The sequence below is a fragment of the Sus scrofa genome, chromosome 9 (assembly GCF_054392235.1).
Source record: "Sus scrofa isolate SSC_HxYL_T2T_F1_AM1 chromosome 9, Sscrofa_HxYL_maternal_Yorkshire_Landrace_v2.0, whole genome shotgun sequence".
NCBI lineage: Eukaryota > Metazoa > Chordata > Mammalia > Artiodactyla > Suidae > Sus > Sus scrofa.
Window position 1 is genome coordinate 1,766,664 of NC_139391.1, and position 17,963 is coordinate 1,784,626.

The following is a 17,963-nucleotide window of genomic DNA, read 5'->3' on the forward strand; positions in this document are numbered from 1 at the left end:
TTGACAGATTGTATCACAGGCATCCCTAGAAAATCAATGGTATGAAATCAATGGTATGAATTATTCCCTGAATAGCTGCATAATAAAAAAGTACTAATCTCTAGTAACCAAAGCTGTTTAGCAGGAAGCAGAATTCCTAGCACCACAAGGAGCAAGTACAGTAAGACCTGGAGATAGAGATTCAGTCTGTATGACCAGATGACTGGTAATGATGGTTTAGGGTCCTAATCAGTTCCCCAGGGAGGAGGACTCTGAGGCAGTAACAAGAACTTGATATTGCTACCTTTGTAAAAAATTGTGAGTGGGCATGATCATAAACTATATGTAGTCCTTATTTCTATGTATGCACTGCCTCCTGTCTTACGGCAAGTTCTCTACAATTAATCTATAATTACAATGTTAATATATAATTTGTAATGCAAATGATTTAATGAGGAGTGATCAGAGAGCAAAACTGTAAAGAGAGAGAGAAAGAGAAGCAAGACAGACAAGAGGAGAAGAAAGATGTGGGCTCTGCTCAAGTGTAGATTCAGTCTGACCACAGGGAGCACTGGAGCATGAATGGCACCGCAGATTTGTCCTACCATGTGACAACAGGGTGTTTTTGTCTTTGTTGTTTTTAAATACTGTATCATTAAGTTGTAGGCTATGGAGCACCCTGGGATGAACTCTCAAACATTTTCAGGCATATGGTCCTTTCCACCAAGAGTAAAATCTCCAAAGGACACATTAGCTGTTAAGTCTCAAAGAAGTGCATGAACTGTTCATGGGCTTGATAATGGAGATGGAGAAAAGGCACAAAGCTGTCTACCTTGCTTCAAAAAAAATCCCACTTTTTTGTTGTGTAGAGCTGGAAGACTGCTACACTGCATCTGCTGGCATTGAAGTTCTGTGCCCAGTGGAGGTCATCCAAAGTGGCTCTCCTTATAGAACTCGTTCTCTTCTCTCTTTTTGGTATTTATGTTTAAATTTTATTTATTTATTTATTTTTAGGGCCACACCCATGGCATATGGAAATTCCCAAGCTAGGGGTCAAATACAGCTGCCTACAGCATCGCCATAGCAATGTGGGAATCCTAGCTGCATCTGCGACCCACACCACAGCTCATGGCAATGCCACATCCTCATGGATATGAGTCAGATTCATAACTGCTGAGCCACAATGGGAACTCCTAGATCTCATACTTAAGGACTGCAATTTCTCTCTTGTTTTTTATGACTCATTCAAGCAGGGGGCTTCTTGGATGAGGGAGCATTTGTGCTAAACCTTAAAAAGATTGTCCAAGAGTTAGGATGAGCCCAATCAGGACATGGGAATTTAGGACAGACAGAGCAGAGTACTCAATGAGGCAAGTGAGGACATCAAGCAGAAGACAGTGTGTTGACTGGTTTGCATCAAGTGTGGGATCAACACTGAAGAGAAGACTTGGTCGCACATTAGAAAGAAGGTGCTATAGATGCTGGAGGACCTCCGAGACCAGCCTGGTGAGAGAGACAACTAGCCATTTATAGAGTTTACCAATTCCAGTACCCTGATTGGCAGTTTCAGTGAAAGGTGATCGTCCTTGCCAGCAAGGCCTCCAACAGCAGAGGCGCCCGTGAGAGAGAAAGCTCAATGCTTATCCTGCGTGTTCTTCTTCTTCCTGCTCATCTTCTTCTGAGTGTTCCCCCAGGCAAGAGCTTCTCATGACATGACAGTCCCTTGCCACAATTACAGAGCAGAGGAGACCTAAGGGACTTGGCAATTTTTCAGGAAGTAGAAGAAATGATACTGTGCAGGAAATAAAATATCCCTGAGGGAACCGTCTACATCCCAAGGTCTGTCTTTAACAAGTTGAGTTTCCATCACTTCCACTGTTACTCCGAATTTTATGTGCAAACGTAACTGAAAATCCTCTTTGGTAGATCAGGATTTTAAACCATACTTGAGGACACCAAATTGGATGATAGATTCACAAAGCACAGACTGCTGGTGTCTAAAGCAGCAATTTTAAGACAACGGTCTCCTTGGCCGGAGGGTGCTCATTAAATGCTTTGCTATGAGCTCCATTCTTAAGGAGTGGAGAAGACACAACTTCTATGTTAAGGAGACTGATTTTGGGGGGCTCATTTCAGGAATTCAACAGAAAAAAAATTATTAAAACTTATGCCTGAATTATGAGATACATGAACTCACCGGAGGTTCTGCAGAATGCACATCTGAGTTGTAAGACTCTAAATTCTTATAGCTTAATACATCATGAAGTTAAAAGAATAGAAAGTGATTTTTTCCCTGTAGAACACAGCAGTAAAGTTTTTCTCTTTATGGTAAGTAGGATTTTATGTCTTCTAATAATCAAGTATCTGTACATGTCAATATCCTGTTGGAAAATCTTGAAGGAAATATGGGCAGAGACAATACAGTAAGAATGTTGTCAATCTTCTACTCGTGGTAGAGCAGGAACCCAGATAACAGTGGGGGGAAGCTTGGGAGAACTAAAGACAGAGCATAGGATGGTGAACTCAAGGCAAAAGCCAGATTAATAAAGAGAGTAATGTTTGAGAAAAACAAGCAGAAGGGCTGAAAATATGTTACAGGCGTCATTTTCTCCAGGGCTTGCCTGGGTGGTTGGGAAGGATGGAGATAATATCATACTGATGAAGTCTGCTATCATTTCCTGTGCTAGACTAGTACAGGTAAATAAAAACCCTCAGAATTTACTCATCTACCAAATAAGTGAAAAGAAGAGCATCATGCAGTTAAATGTTCTCAACAAAAGCTAAAGAGAAAGCCTCTGCAGAAAACACAGACCCTCCCATCCTGGAGCTCTCTCTTCTTGGAAGGCCCACAAAGAAGGTGTGGTAGACTTGAGAGGGAAGTCCTGTTTCACCAAAGCTCTCCTGGAGAGTCCGATGTGCCCCTTCGGAGATGGCCACTGTTGTGAGTCAAGTGTGACTTGATTGGACAGTAAATTGCAATCGTATCTAACATGAGAAAATGATAGACTCTTTCCCTTAGGACTCTAAGCAACCACTGCTGGCATTTTCAGAAGTTTGTGAATTGGTGGAGGAAATTGGGTCTGTTCTATCCTAAAAATCTTATGTTCAGGACTTGGAGGCCATTTGGGCCTGGATGTGCTGAAGGAAATTGAGATTCCTTCTTAGTAGAGGTGGGGAGTCATACAAGGTAAGTGACCACTGGAACAATAAGAATGGGAAAAAGGTTTCCTTTAGAGGCAAATAGACTGGAAAACCTTGGGAGGAAAGTGAGTGCATGAAGCCACATGGGTCCAGGCTGCAGACTCTTGGGTCGGTGAGTTTCCTGCCCTAGGGTCTCCGTGTTAGCTGTGAACCGTGACTGTAATGCTTTCTCCCCTAATCTTATACCTGTGGTTTGCTTACTGCCATTCTGGTCTCCATTTCGGCATGCCACTTCCTCGCAGAGGGCTTCCCTGACTCCTCAAAGCAAAGCAGTCATCTGCTCTCACATCACAGAGCTCCTGTGTGTCTCTTACATATTGTGTTTCTCATGCATAAGATTGCCTGGCCCCTCATATGCATTTGGTCAATATGCATTGAATATATGAATGACTTTATAGTCACACAGCCACTCTGTATCTCACTTTGTCATTTATAAAATCAGAATGAAGAGTTCCCTGGTGGCTCAGTGGGTTAAGGATATGGCATTGTCATTGCTGTGGCTTGGAGTGTCACTGTGGCACTGGTTTGATCCCTGGTCACATGCCATACCATGGCTGAAAGTAAAAAAAAATCAGCATGAGAATTCTAAACACACAGACTTATGAGGACTGCATGAGAGCTCTGTCTAGCCCCAGCATACTGTCTGGCTCATGATAGCTATTAGGTGGTTGCTCTTTTTATTCTTCTTGTATAATTACAGTGCAGAGAAAAGAGTTGTCCTTCAAATCACAATATATCAATGATTCTTTCAGAGCAATTTCCACCCATTATTTCTCTTTCTTGGCGTGCCTTCCTTTTGCATTGCTGGTTCCTTAGGATTTTTCTTCCCCTTCACCTTTAACAGTGACTGACATTAAACTCAAAATTCCATGGAGTGCCTTTTTTTTTTTTTTTTTGTCTTTTTGCCTTTTCTAGGGCCGCTCCCATGGCATATGGAGGTTCCCAGGCTAGGGGTTGAATTTGAGCTGTAGCCTCAGGCCTACACCACAGCTCATGGCAATGCCGGATCCTTAACCCACTGAGCAAGGCCAGGGATTGAACTCACAACCTCATGGTTCCTAGTCAGATTCGTTAACCATTGCACAATGACGGGAACTCCATGGAGTGTCTTCATGTCATTTTTTCTGCCCTTACCTCTTACAAAATTGGATGATTAATGAATACCTGAAATAGAAATATGATTTACAAAATTGATCCAAGGAATTTGAGTTTATTCCATGCAGGTCTGCCAGTCAAAGCGAACCACATAACAAGTATACTTGCTAGAAAATGTCCTGGAGTTTTGCTAAAAATACCCCAATTTGATTAGAACAGTAGGACCAAAACACGCCTCTCTAAATAAGACAGTGACTTCAAAGTCATTTGGACTCCAAGCTAATCCATTAATATTATAATAGGCATCTGGAAAAGACATTCAATGACAAGTCTTAAAAACTTCAAACTGTTGATGTGGATTAAGAACTGAAGTTATTATGTATCTCAAAGTCCAAATGTCAGCTTGAATGATGGATTGCCCCTCAGCAGAAGTCACAACACATTAAATGTGTTAATGTGGTCAGGTCGTTGCAAAGTGATCCCCTCTGGAGCTGCGCCAACGGGGCACAGGGATGGAAAGAGGATTGTGTTGAGAGGAAAGTCTGAGTTCTTCTGGAAAATGGCACTAAGATCTCCTTAATTTAAAACATGTGATATTGATTTTATTTATTTATTTTTTTGTCTTTTTGCTATTTCTTTGGGCCGCTCATGCGGCATATGGAGGTTCCCAGGCTAGGGGTCGAATCAGAGCTGCAGCCACTGGCCTACGCCAGAGCCACAGCAACACGGGATCCGAGCCACGTCTGCAACCTACACCACAGCTCACGGCAATGCCGGATCGTTAACCCACTGAGCAAGGGCAGGGACTGAACCCGCAACCTCATGGTTCCTAGCCAGATTCGTTAACCACTGCGCCATGACGGGCACTCCTGATTTTGAAGGATTTAAATTATTGAGCTATTTTATTCATTCAGTTGATAGTTTATGAAGCACTCTGGAGTACCAGGCTACCATTATATCTCAAAAAGCACTTGAAAAATTGGACATCACAAAGTCCAGGGACTGAGAATAAAGCCAGTTTTATTCATATTTTCCTCTTACATGCAGATCCAGATTGGGGAAGGAGAGATCAGAATGCTTTTGTGAATACAATCAAGAAGAGATGTGGGCCCATTCCATGTCGTTGATACAGATTTTCGTACTAGAGTTCTCCGCATCCCTCTGACTCCTGAACTTGATTTCAGTCAAGTGCATTTAGCATTCCTTTCCCAGGCTTTTCCGTGAAGCGGTGTCTTGAGGCTCAGGCCCCCTCGTTTAAAGTCTAGTTGGCATCAGTACATCAGGATAGTTTAAAATCATCTCAGAGTCTTGACCTCAAGAACACCCGCCCCTCTGGGAGAGAGCTGTACCTGCACCAGGAGGATGGGCAATCACACCGCCGTGAGCACCTTCCTTCTGTGGGGCTTTTCCAGTTTCCCAGGCCTGCAGACTCTGCTGTTTGTGATGATTCTCTTCTCCCACGCTACCATCCTTGCTGCAAATGCGTCTGTAATGGTGGCCATCAAGTGCACGCACAACCTTCACACCCCCCTGTACTTTCTGCTCGGTGGTCTGTCCTTTTCAGAAACCTGCACCACTATGGCAATTATCCCCCGACTGCTGGTGGATCTCCTGTCAGAAAGCAAGACCCTTTCTCTCTCAGAGTGTGCCACACAGATGCTTTTCTTCTTTGGCTTGGGAGCCAACAACTGCTTCATCATGTCTGCCATGTCCTATGACCGTTACACTGCCATCCGCAACCCGCTGCACTACGCCACCCTGATGACCCCAAAGGTCTGCTTCCAGCTGATGACGGCCTCTTGGGTGGTTGGGTTCCTGGTTTCTCTGTGCATTGTCGTCATCACATTCAACCTGTCTTTCTGCGACTCCAACGTCATCCAGCACTTCTTTTGTGACATCTCACCTGTGATGTGCCTTGCTTGTGACTATACTCTCTACCATGAAATGGCTGTATTTGTGTTCTCTGCCTTTGTGTTGGGGGGCAGCTTTATCCTAATTATGATTTCCTACGTCTTCATTGGGTCCGTAGTTATGAAGGTGCCTTCTGCCAAGGGGAGGTGTAAGGCCTTCTCCACCTGCTCCTCCCACCTGACCGTGGTGTGCATACACTATGCATTTGCTGGCTTTGTCTATCTGAGGCCCAAGGACAGGGACTCCGTCCGTGAAGATATGCTGATGGCTGTGGCATACACAATACTGACACCTCTGCTTAATCCCATTGTTTACAGTCTAAGAAACAAAGAAATGCAGGTAGCCCTAAGGAAGGTACTAGACACTGCTAATAGGTTCATCCTTCAGATGGCAAATGAAAGAACCTTGAACTGTTAAAAATTACAGTTTTTAACTGGAAAATTAAAGTGGGAAATGTGGAATACTTCCAATGAAATAATCTGTATACAAAGCAATTAAAGTATTACATGACTATTATGCTACCTGCAGAGAATTAGTGACACAGTTTTGGCAAAAATGAAGGGCTGACCCCACTACCTTCCACAGGTGAGTGAGGTGAAAGTTCACCTCCTCTCACTGCTCTCTCATCTCCTTCCCAGTGATAGTGTGACACCAACCTGCCTCCCTTTGTACTTTCCATCAAACATTGTATTGAGTTATTCTTGTATTACATGGGTAGGTGTGGGCAATCAGAAATATGTGACAATTATCTAATAATGCTACCCTCATAGAATTTATCTTATAGCTAGGAGAGATGCTAAAACCAACATGTTCAGTGATTTAGACTATTTGAAGGGGATGCCTGCCATGGAGAAAGCGAAAGCAGATAGAGTCATGGAGAGTAACATGCCAGGGCAGGCAGGGTCAGTGCAGGTCTCGTTGGGAAGGTAACATCTGAGCAAGGATGCAGGAGGCGAGGACACTGCCTGTTGAATATGGTGTCACCTGTGTGCATTTCTGCAAGTCTAATCTCCCCTCACAGGCATGCAATTTACATTTAGGGCTTCTCTTCCAGTTATGGCAGGTTTGGTCTTTTGAATCAATCCCCTAGTGAACACAACCAAAACATGGGATAGAATGTTTAAGACATGCTGAATATCACAGTAAAGGCTACAGGATAATAAGGGACTGCCTCACCAGAACTGTGAGAAACCAGAGGACCTAACACTCCAGCGATGAGAGACTTTGACAGGGCGGAGGGACATATCATCAGGCAGCATGGATTCGGTGTCCTTTGGGATGGGAGGAGTGCTAGTCAAGGTCTAGGACACTTCAGGTGAACATGCTGATTGACACACCTCGCATATGGCTCAGGATGAGCAGAAACCCACAGCGACCAGGTCTTGCATGGCTGTGCAACCCTGGAGATCTAGAGAGTTTCGAGCTTTGAACTTGGATATGAGATGCTCAGGGACCAGTAGTGGCTCAGGAGGACTGAGGGAGCCACCGAACATTGAAGCTTCAGTTATTCCTACCAAGACTGTTAAAAGATTGTAACCAGCACATGAAGAAAAATAATGACCAGCTCAAGGAAAACAAAATACGAAACCTGTTGTGGGAGACAGTGTAAACAACAGACAACAGAGATAGTATCAAGATTTAAGTTATGGGAATCACTAGACACAGACTGTAATATTACTTTATTTAACAAGAGAAAGACAATTTGAACATTACATATAATCACAGAAAACCACAACGAATGACTAAGCTGTATGCAAAACAACCCCACAGAGCTTCATCACTGGAAACCTCACATGCCCGCGTGGGCACCAGGCACTTCTCTCTGGGGAACGTCATCCTCACAGGTCTTTTAGTGGCTCCCCAGGGACAGCCCTGGTAGAGGAGCCATCCTGCCTGTGAAGCCTCAGGATCAGAATTGGGACCACTGTGTCTCACATGCTGTCAGATACAGAGTGTCAGGGTCCCTGCAAGCACTGTTTCCAGTTAGGAGGATCCCTGCACTCTGCGAAGCACAAAAGCATCAAGAATTAATTTATTCTTCATGTCCTCCCAGTCCAGGTGCATTTTGCAATTAAAGAATCATTTTTGTTACAACCAGTGTTACATGTAACACAGGTGACATTCCAACTTTTACAGGGTTTAGGAAAAAGGGAAAGTTCACATAGATTAGGTTGAAACCATGAAACCACAATCAAGCAAAACAGCATTTCAATTACTGCTCCATGATTCCTTGTGGCCCTTTGCAATTCATTTTTCTCTCTGTCCCCAGCCACAGGCAACTACAGATTAGTTTTTTGAGTATATAGATTAGTTTCTTTTAATATAAATTTATAAAGTGAGACTCATACGGTATGTACACTGTTGTAAATGACTTCTATTTCTAAGTATAATTATATTGAGGTTCATTATAATTTGTATCATTCGTTCATTTTTATTGGAAAAGTAATATGTCATTGTATAGATATACCATTTATTTTAATCCCCTTGCCAGTTTGTAGGAATTGTTTCCAGCTTTTAGCTATTGTCAATGAAAGTGATAAGAACATTTGAGTAATTCCTATGGGGATGTATTTTCCCATTTGTCTTAGGTACGTACTTAGGAGTGAGATTACTGGAGATATTGTGTTTACTTTTAAGAATCTTCAAACCATTTCTCAAAGCGATGATATTAACATTCCCCCTTGCAATGCTGAAAGCTCCACTTGCTTCAAAATATTGCCAACATTTTGTGTCATTAGTTTCCTTGAATCTACCGTTCAATCAGTGGGTAGGGGTATTTGCTTAGGCTTTTCCTTTGAGTTTTCACAGAGTCCAGTTTCTCAAATTTCTGCATTGTGCTTTTTGTGTTGTTTACGAATTCTTGAAGCTCTTCCACACCTTTGGAAAATTTTACACTTTACATTTCAGTCTGTGATCCATTTTGAGTGAATTCTTGCATAAGATATGAGGTTTGAGTTTAGGTTTCTTTGATTAGTTTGTTTTAGTCTATGAGAATCCAGATATTCCAACACCACTTTGTTGAAAAAATTATCCTTTCTCCTTTGAATTGGTTTTGTATCTTTGTTGAAAGTCAGTTGGCTGCCCTCAAAAAGACGTGTTTCCAAATTGTACTCTGTTTCCATGCTCTACGTGTTCACCACACCCTGGTCCACACACATGGGTGCTACACTCTCTTGATAGCTGTTGATAGGCCTGCAGTTCAGGTTGTCTTATTCTTTCTTAAAAAATATTTTGAGGTTGTCCTTTGCTGTCCATTGAAAATTTAAAATCAGATTGTCAAAGTTCCTATTGTGGCTCAGTGGGTTAAGGACCTGATGATGTCTCCATGAGAATGTGGGCTAAAGGCTGTGGCATAGGTTACAGATGTGGCTCAGACCTGGGCTTGCTGTGGCTGTGGTGTAGCCCTCAGCTGAAACTCTGATTCAACTCCTCTCCTGGAACTTCCATGTACTGCAGGTGCAGCTGTAAAAAGAAAGAAAAATCAGATTGTTGATAACTATACAGAATCACGCTGGGATGTTGATAGGAATTGAATTAAACCTATAGAGCAAGTTGGAAAGAATCAGTATCTTTCTTACGTTGAGTCCCCAAATTCATGGACATAATATTCCTCCCCACTTACTGAGATCTCCTCTGACTTCTATCATTAACTTTTGTAGTTTTTGTTTTTAATCTTTCACTGCTAAGTATAATATTAGTTGAATGTTTTGTTTCAAAGTTAAGAAAAAGAGTAGGATTTGCACTGTTTCCCCCCATCCTTCCATTTTAAACATTGCGTTCTGGATGCTGGCTAGAACAATCCAAAATAAGAATGAAACCAAGAGCTAAAGTTTTAAAGGGGCAAAAAAACAGATTTCTTTTGCAGAAAATTGTAGAGTTCAAAATTCTATTTTTTAAAAGTGACTAAAATAATTTAGTTGAACAAAGTCACGGCATACAGGGTCAATATATGAAATCCACTCTGTCATTGGCAATAAGGCAGCTGAAAATTAAAACTAAATTTTAAAATTAGTGCCATCCATTTACAAAAATTCCAAATATTAAGATGTTGATTCTCCCATAAAATTACTGGTAGATTCAGTGCAATAGCAATACAAAATTCTGACCTATTTTTGGTAGATGTTGACAAGCATTATAGAATTTATAAGAAAAGAAATGGACCTGAAGTCAAAACAAATCTGGAAAAAGTAGACAGATTGGAGGACTCACATTAGCTAATTTCAAGCCTTACACTAAAGCTGCAGTAATCAAGCCAGGTGGATAAACTTACAGCTCAGTGAAACAGGGTCACACGTATTATACAATTAACTGACTTTTTAAAAGAGAAGATAGTGTTTCCAACAATGTGTGCTGGAGAAGGTGAACATCTATTTAAAACCAAAAGAAAATACCTTAACTCTTCTTTAACATATAAAACAGAAATTAAGTCAAAGAGATCTTAGAATGAAAAGTAAATGAACACTAATACAATTCTAGGAAAAAAACAATAATTGACTCGAGATAAGGAAAAGTTTCTTGAATATGACTCCAAACACAGGAACCTCAATAATACTGGATTTCATAAAATTAAAACCTTAATAAGATAAATAAAATAAGAAATGAAAAAGAAATCACAATGGATACTACAGAAATACAAAAAACCATGATAGAATACTATCAACAATTATATGCCAACAAATTCGACAACCTAGAAAAAATGGACAACTTTCTGGAAACCTACAGCCTGCCTAAACTGAATCAAGACGAAACAGACCAACTGAACAGACCGATCACTAGAAATGAAATTGAATAAGTCATAAAAACTCTCCCTACAAATAAAAGTCCGGGACCAGATGGCTTCTCAGGTGAATTCTACCAACATACAAAGAGGAACTCATACCCATCCTCCTTAAAATTTACCAAAAGGCTGAAGAAGAAGGAGCATCCCCAAAGACATTCTACAATGGAACCATCACCATAATTCCAAAATCAAAGATACCACCAAAAAAGAAAACTATCGACCAATATCTTTGATGAATTTAGACGCAAAAATTCTCAACAAAATCTTAGCCATCCGAATCCAACAACATATCAAAAAGATCATACACCACAACCAGGTGGGACTCATCCCACCTGGAAGGTTCAACACATGCAAATCAATCAACATTATACACCACGTTAACAAAAGAGAAGTCAAAAGCCACATGATCCTCTCCATAGATGCAGGAAAAGCATCTGACAAAGTCCAACATCCATTCACGATCAAAACTCTCACCAAAGTGGGTATAGAGGGAGCATCCCTTAACATAATCAAAGCCATTTATGACAAACCCACAGCAAATATAATACTCAATGGAGAAAGGCTGAGAGCCTTCCCAATAAAATCTGGAACAAGACAAGGATGCCCACTCTCACCACTGTTATTATTCGACATAGTATTGGAAGTCCTAGCCACAGCAATCAAGCAAAAGAAATAAAAGGCATCCAGCTAGGAAGAGAAGAGGTAAAACTGTCACTGTATGCAGATGACATGATACTGTATATATAGAAAACCCCTAAGGACTCAAGCCAAAACTGCTTGAACTGATCAGCAAATTCAGCCAAGTAGCATGATACAAGATTATGGCTGTTTGAGAGAATTTTAACACAATCCAGACTCTCTGTAACCTTTCTTTCTCAGTATCCAGGGCATCATTCAAAATTGCTAGCACACACACAAAAAAGGGGGAAATATGACCCCTCCTCATGATAAAGAGTTGGAAATGACTCTCAAAGAAAGGCTGAAAACAAAAGTATAAGCTTCCATCTTAGGAAGCTTGAAAAGGAACAACAAATATATTAGAAACAAATATAATAAATGAGAAAACTTAAATAATTAGAAAACTGAGAGAGAAAATAAATCTGTAATTTAACTCATTGAAAAGATTAATAAGGAGTTCCCATTGTGGCTCAGTGGTAAAAACCTGAATAATATCCATAAGAATGCAGGTTCGATCCCTGGCCTTGCTCAGTGGATTTAGGATCCTGTGATGCCGTGAGTTGTGGTGTAGGTCACAGACACAACTCGAATCTTGCAATGCTCTGGCTGTGCCAAAAGGGAAGCAGCTGCAGTTTGGATTCAACCCCTAGCCCAGGAACTTCCCTGTGCCATGGGTGCAGCCATGAAAAAAAGGAAAGATTAATGAAAATGGAAAAACCTGGAGTCTTCCTCAAGAAAAAGGCAAACATATTACTTATCCAAGAAGGACATGCAAAGAGGCTTAACTTCACGGTTGGCAAATATTAGGGTGATTAAAAATAGAGAGTATAACAATTGTGTCAATAAATTTAGTAAACAGTAATGGATTTTGTAAGGAAAACATACCTTGTTGGGACAGAAACAGAAAAACATTTCTGTTGTTCTTCAGACTAGGAGGACCGACACACAAGAATCTAGCAACAAAATTAGTAGAAAATGCTTCCCCCAAGTCTATGTACCATAATGACCCAGTTTCTCACTGACGAGTGTGTCCTTACTGATAACAACACCCAGGGCTGGGGCACTATCCCCGCTTATTACTGGAGACGCCCAGTTAGTAAATTGCCATCATTTCTTAATGGCGTCCAACCCCAGACTACGTCCTTCTCCTCATCTCACCTCAGAAGCAGCAACCAGTCCGGCACTGATTCCTGCACCCCTTCATTGTCCTCAGTATCTTCAGTGAGAATCCAGTCCTTCCCAAAGGCATCTGCCTTCTCTCCCCTGTTGAGAGATGCATGCTGGTTTTTGGCGAGCCCTCCCTCGCTGCACTGACCCAATAAACTTGATTGTGTAGGACTATAGGTTTGTTTCTGGTGGTCTATGGCTGAATAGCCTTTGAAACCGTAGTTTTACATATTTATGGTTTAGTGGTGGAAGATTAGGTCTCACTATCCTAAATGAGATTTAGGATATGAATGTTATAGGGAATTCCATAAGTAGCTTGTGGATGAATGAAAGTTATTGGAGTTAAGAAGGTAGAGGAAATTTGAGGTTAGGCTGTCAGTTGATGTGTCCAAATGCTTAGAAGTTGTCCTTGCTGGGGACAAAGGTAGAGGTGAAGGGAAAATTTAAGATGCAGGAGCTCAGGTCCTCAGGGGATGAGGAATAGCAAGGAGCTTCATGGAGTGGACAGGAGATGCCATAGCTAGAACACCATGGTTTCAAAGAAGAAAGTATCTGGGAATGAGGATGCAATAGAATAATTTGCAAAAGGTGGCAGGGCACCTCCCAACCCTGATGAGTGTGAATCATCAGAGTCAACACATCCAGGCCTTTGCTTCTAAATGTAACATGTTTGAGGCCCAGCAGCAAAGTCACTTAATTGTTCCCAATAATTATATGACATCACATTTTTTTTATTTAAAAATTTTTTTTACTCAAAAGAATTTATCACATCTGTGGTTGTATAATGATCATCACATTCCGTTTCACAGGATTTCCATCCCACAACCCAAGCACATCCACTCACCCCCCAAACTGTCTCCTCTGGAGACCATAAGTTTTTCAATGTCTGTGAGTCAGCATCTGTTCCACAAAGAAGTTCAGTCTGTACTTCTTTCAGATTCCACATGTCAGTGAAAGCATTTGATGTTAGCGTCTCATTGTATGGCTGACTTCAATTAGCATGATAATTTCCACGTCCATCTATGTTGCTAAATATGCTGGTATTTCATTCCTGTTAATGGCTGAGTAATATTCCATTGTGTATATGGACCACATCTTCTTGATCCACTCCTCTGTCGATGGACATTTAAGTTGTTTCCATGTCTTGGCTATTGTAAATAGTGCTGCAATGAACATCGGAGTACATGTGTCTTTGCGAGTTGTGGTTTTCTCTGGATAGATGCCCAGGAGTGGGATTGCTGGATCAAATGGTAGTTCTATGTTTAGTTTTCTGAGGCATCTCCATACTGCTTTCCACAGTGGTTGCACCAGTTAACAGTCCAACCAACAGTGTAGTAGGGTTCCTTTTTCTCCACACCCTCTCTAGCACTTATTGTTTGTAGACTTTTGGATGATGGCCATTCTGGCTGGTGTAAGGTGGAACCTCATCGTGGTTTTGATTTGCATTTCTCTAATAATGAGTGATGTTGAACATCTTTTCATGTGTTTTTTGGCCATACGTATGTCGTCTTTGGAGAATTGTCTTTCGATCTCCCGCCCATTTTTTGATGGGGTTGTTTGTTTTTTTGGTGTGGAGCTGCCGAAGGTGTTGATCAGTTTTGGAGATGAATCCCTTGTCAGTTGATTCATTTGCAAAGATTTTCTCCCATTCTGTGGGTTGTCTTTTTGTGTTGTTTAGGGTTTCCTTTGCTGTGCAGAAACTTTGAAGTTTGATTAGGTCCCATTTGTTTCTTTTTGTTTTTATTGTCAATACTCTACTTTTTAGGTCCCATTTGTTAATTTTTGTTTTTACTGTCATTACTCTAAGAGGTGGATCTGAGAAGATGTTGCTGTTGTTTATGTCCGAGAATGTTTGGCCTATGTTTTCCTCTAAGAGTTTTACAGTATCTGGTTTATATCTAGGTCTTTCATCCATTTGGAGTTTATTTTTGTGTATGGTGTTAGGGAGTGTTCTAATTTCATTCTTTCCCATGTGTGGCTGTCCAGTTTTCCCAGCACTACTTATTGAACTAGCTGTCTTTTTTTCCATAGTACATTCTTGCCTACTTTGTCATAGATGAGTTGCATGGGTTTAATTCTGGGCTTTCTATCCTGTTCCACTGATCTAGATTTCTGTTTTTGTGCCAGTACCATATGGTTTTGATGATTGTTGCTTTGTAGTGTAATCTGAAGTCCAGGAGCCTGATTACTCCAGCTCCATTTTTTTTAGGTTGCCTTTGGCTATTCTGGATATGTTGTACTTCCAAAAAAACTTTAAAATATCCCAATACATTATTTTTTTCCCTACTGTACAGCATGGTGACCCAGCTACACATACATGTATACATTCTTTTTTCTCACATTGTCATGCTCCATCATAAGTGACTAGACATAGTTCCCAGTGCTACACAGAAGGATACCATTGCTAATCCATTCCAGATGTGGTAGTCTGCATCTATTAACCCAAAATCCCCAGCCCATCACACTCCCTCTCCCTCCCCCTTGACAACCACAAGTCAATTCTCCAAGTCCATGGTTTTCTTTCCTGTGGAAAGGTTCATTTGTGCTGTATATTAGATTCCAGATATAAGTGGTATTATATGGTATTTGTCTTTCTCTTTCTGACTGATTTCACTCAAGGTGAGAGTCTCTAGTTCCATCCATGTTGCTGCAAATGGCCTTCTGTTGTTCTTTTTTATGGCTGAGTAGTATTCCATTGTGCATATATACCACATCTTCCTAATCCAATCATCTGTCAATGGACATTTGTATCCCATTTAACACTTCGGCCCATACTATGAGAAAGGGATTATGAATCCCACTTTAAAACATGAAATTCAGCCTCAAAGAGCTTAAACAACTTTCTTGAGCTCATATCCATCAAGGTAACCTAGGTCTCATAGCTATAAAAGCCGCACAGTGATTTTCAAGCTATTAAAGTTTTTAGCCTCCAAAGACTGATAATAATTAGAAATATTACAAAACTAGAACTGCTGGAAAAATCAGAAACAAGGATTGAAATACAAAAATATAAATCTAAATGTTTATTATTAGAGTCAACACATTTAAAATTACTTTCTCAAATTGCTATGAAATTGTAGAAATGGTTCCCTTCACTCCTCTCCTTAATGCATCGAGGACTGATAATAAACAGTTTGCCAGCGAGCACCAGTCTGTGGGCTGCACGTTGAGGGACAGGAGACGGTGCTTTGTTTCTGCTGCCTGACTCATATTACTCCATGGATTTATCCCACCAGCTGATGTCCTCAGTTAAAGGGACTGTTTTGTCTACATAGACGAAATTAGAGCCTTTTGGTGGCCCTGACTCTGGCCCCCATCTCCCACCAAATTTCTTTTTCAACTATTTTTTTAATCCTATTCTCTGGAGAAAGTGTTCATCAGGCTCCTTGGAATTTGTTCCAACTGGACCTTCTATTTATGCCACCTGAATGCGTCACATACTGTGCAAGTCATTTCTGGAGAGCTAACCCAGGGACCTTTATCTCAAAGGGGCCAGGAAGAACAGCCCTAGAGATTTGTCAAGTTCTATTAGAACCTTCATTTCCTTCCCACCACACACACAAAGACACCCTCCTCATCCTTACAGAACGTTTGTAAGTCTGTTTCTAGATGGAGCAGAGCCTTCAACCATTTATGCTGTCAGGTATTTAGTGCAGAGCTACTATACAATTACATGGCAAACATCTGCTTTATAAAGTTCTCCTTAGAGGACAGCATCAACAATTCTGCTCTGAGAGGTGAGTGCACTTGTCATGGGTTTGTCTAAATAATGTAAAACTGTGTTTGTAAATGCAAACTATTACATTTAGAATGCATATGAAATGAGGTCCTACTGTTCGGCCCAGGGAACTATATCCAATCTTTTGGAATAGAACATGATAGAAGATAGTATGAGAATATACAGGTATATGTATGTATATATATGACTGGGTCACTATATGTACAGCAAACATTGAGACAACACTGTAAATCTACTGTAATTTAAAAATAAATGAAATAACCAAAGTAAATGAGAACTTAAAAATAAAAGAAAGTCTAACCAATTTTAGCTCTTGAGCCCTGTGGAAAGGGTGGCCTCAGCAAGACTGGCGTTGCAGAATGGTCATTCTGGGCACCCAAACCAGGCTGCCCAGGAGTCCCTAGAATGCCGTCTGGACGGTCCCCAGCAGCCAAAGCAGTGCTCGGCTTGTGTAGCTGAAACAGTGGAAAGCGAATCCGGAAGAAACCACCTGACGTTCAGGTTGTCGGAGGCACAGAGCCCATGGCCCCTTCATCCTGATGCCCCGAGCAGTGAGGGGGAGCGTGGGGTGAGCGTTAAATCTCTGACTCAGGGGAGCCAGCATGAACCTCGTGCCAAAGTTAAGAGCTCTAGAAAGATCTCCAGGTAGCCAGGGGAGGGGAAGAAAAGGGAAAAATCAGTTTCCTATTATGCCTGTGGCTATGAATGACACAGCCCCAAACAGAGAAAGGAGCCGAGGCTGTACTTCCTGACAGCCTTTGAATTTGTGAAAATCTCCTGACATGAGTTGAAGGGAAAATCATACTATGATCCTCATCAAAGTAAAATAATTGAAAATCCACCAACACTTTACTTTGACTTAAGGAAAAGTAACTTAATTCTGATGTGTAACAAACACCTCTGATGAGTACTTTGTAGATGTCATTTCTTTCAACCTCACTCCAAAGCTGCATCGTAGGGACAACTTTTCATGTTTTACAAATGAAAAAATACTGAGTGAGACAGATGGAAATGTCAGATGTAAGAAAATGCTGGCCCCTGGGAGGCCCAGGATCTGCGTCTTCTGTCTTCAGCCTCCAGGATGCTGTGAGCACAGACTGAAGCCCGCAGTGAAGGCAGGGTTGGCCCCACTGAACTCTGCTTGGGTCAGAGGGCAAAGAGCACACATGCTGCTCAGTGCTTGGCCCCATTCCTCAGACCCGAGCCTGTTCAGAGGCTGACAAGGAGATCGGTCGGTGAGGGATCTGAAAAGGAGGTCACAGGTGGAATGGCCAAAGGATCTATGGGGGCTTACTTTTGGAAAAGGGAAGGCAGTAGGTGTGTGCTGGCTCTATTCGGATATTTCAGTGTTTTGATGTAGAAAGGAGAGGCTTTGTGCCATTAAAGTCATGGGGGATCAAGTGATAAGACTAA

At 41.3% G+C, this 17,963-nt stretch overlaps 3 protein-coding genes across 6 annotated transcripts in view; all 3 read left to right on the forward strand.

Moving 5' to 3' along the window:
- The window catches only part of LOC100522627 (olfactory receptor 10T2-like), a 277,947-nt gene extending 268,202 nt beyond the window's left edge, over positions 1 to 9,745 (forward strand). For 2 of the 3 annotated variants that reach the window (XM_084974951.1, XM_084974952.1), the window contains one exon: positions 5,323 to 6,697. In XM_084974951.1, coding sequence (XP_084831077.1) covers positions 5,638 to 6,603 — 966 coding nt within the window. In that variant the 5' untranslated portion in view covers positions 5,323 to 5,637 and the 3' untranslated portion in view covers positions 6,604 to 6,697. Of the gene's footprint in view, positions 1 to 5,322 lie in introns of all 3 variants that reach the window. The other variant, XM_084974953.1, reaches the window with a different exon arrangement.
- The window catches only part of LOC110255358 (olfactory receptor 5P1-like), a 216,506-nt gene that overhangs the window by 192,512 nt on the left and 6,031 nt on the right, over positions 1 to 17,963 (forward strand). The gene's annotated exons all lie outside the window — the stretch shown is intronic.
- OVCH2 (ovochymase 2) overlaps positions 1 to 17,963 on the forward strand; it is a 500,449-nt gene that overhangs the window by 189,160 nt on the left and 293,326 nt on the right. The gene's annotated exons all lie outside the window — the stretch shown is intronic.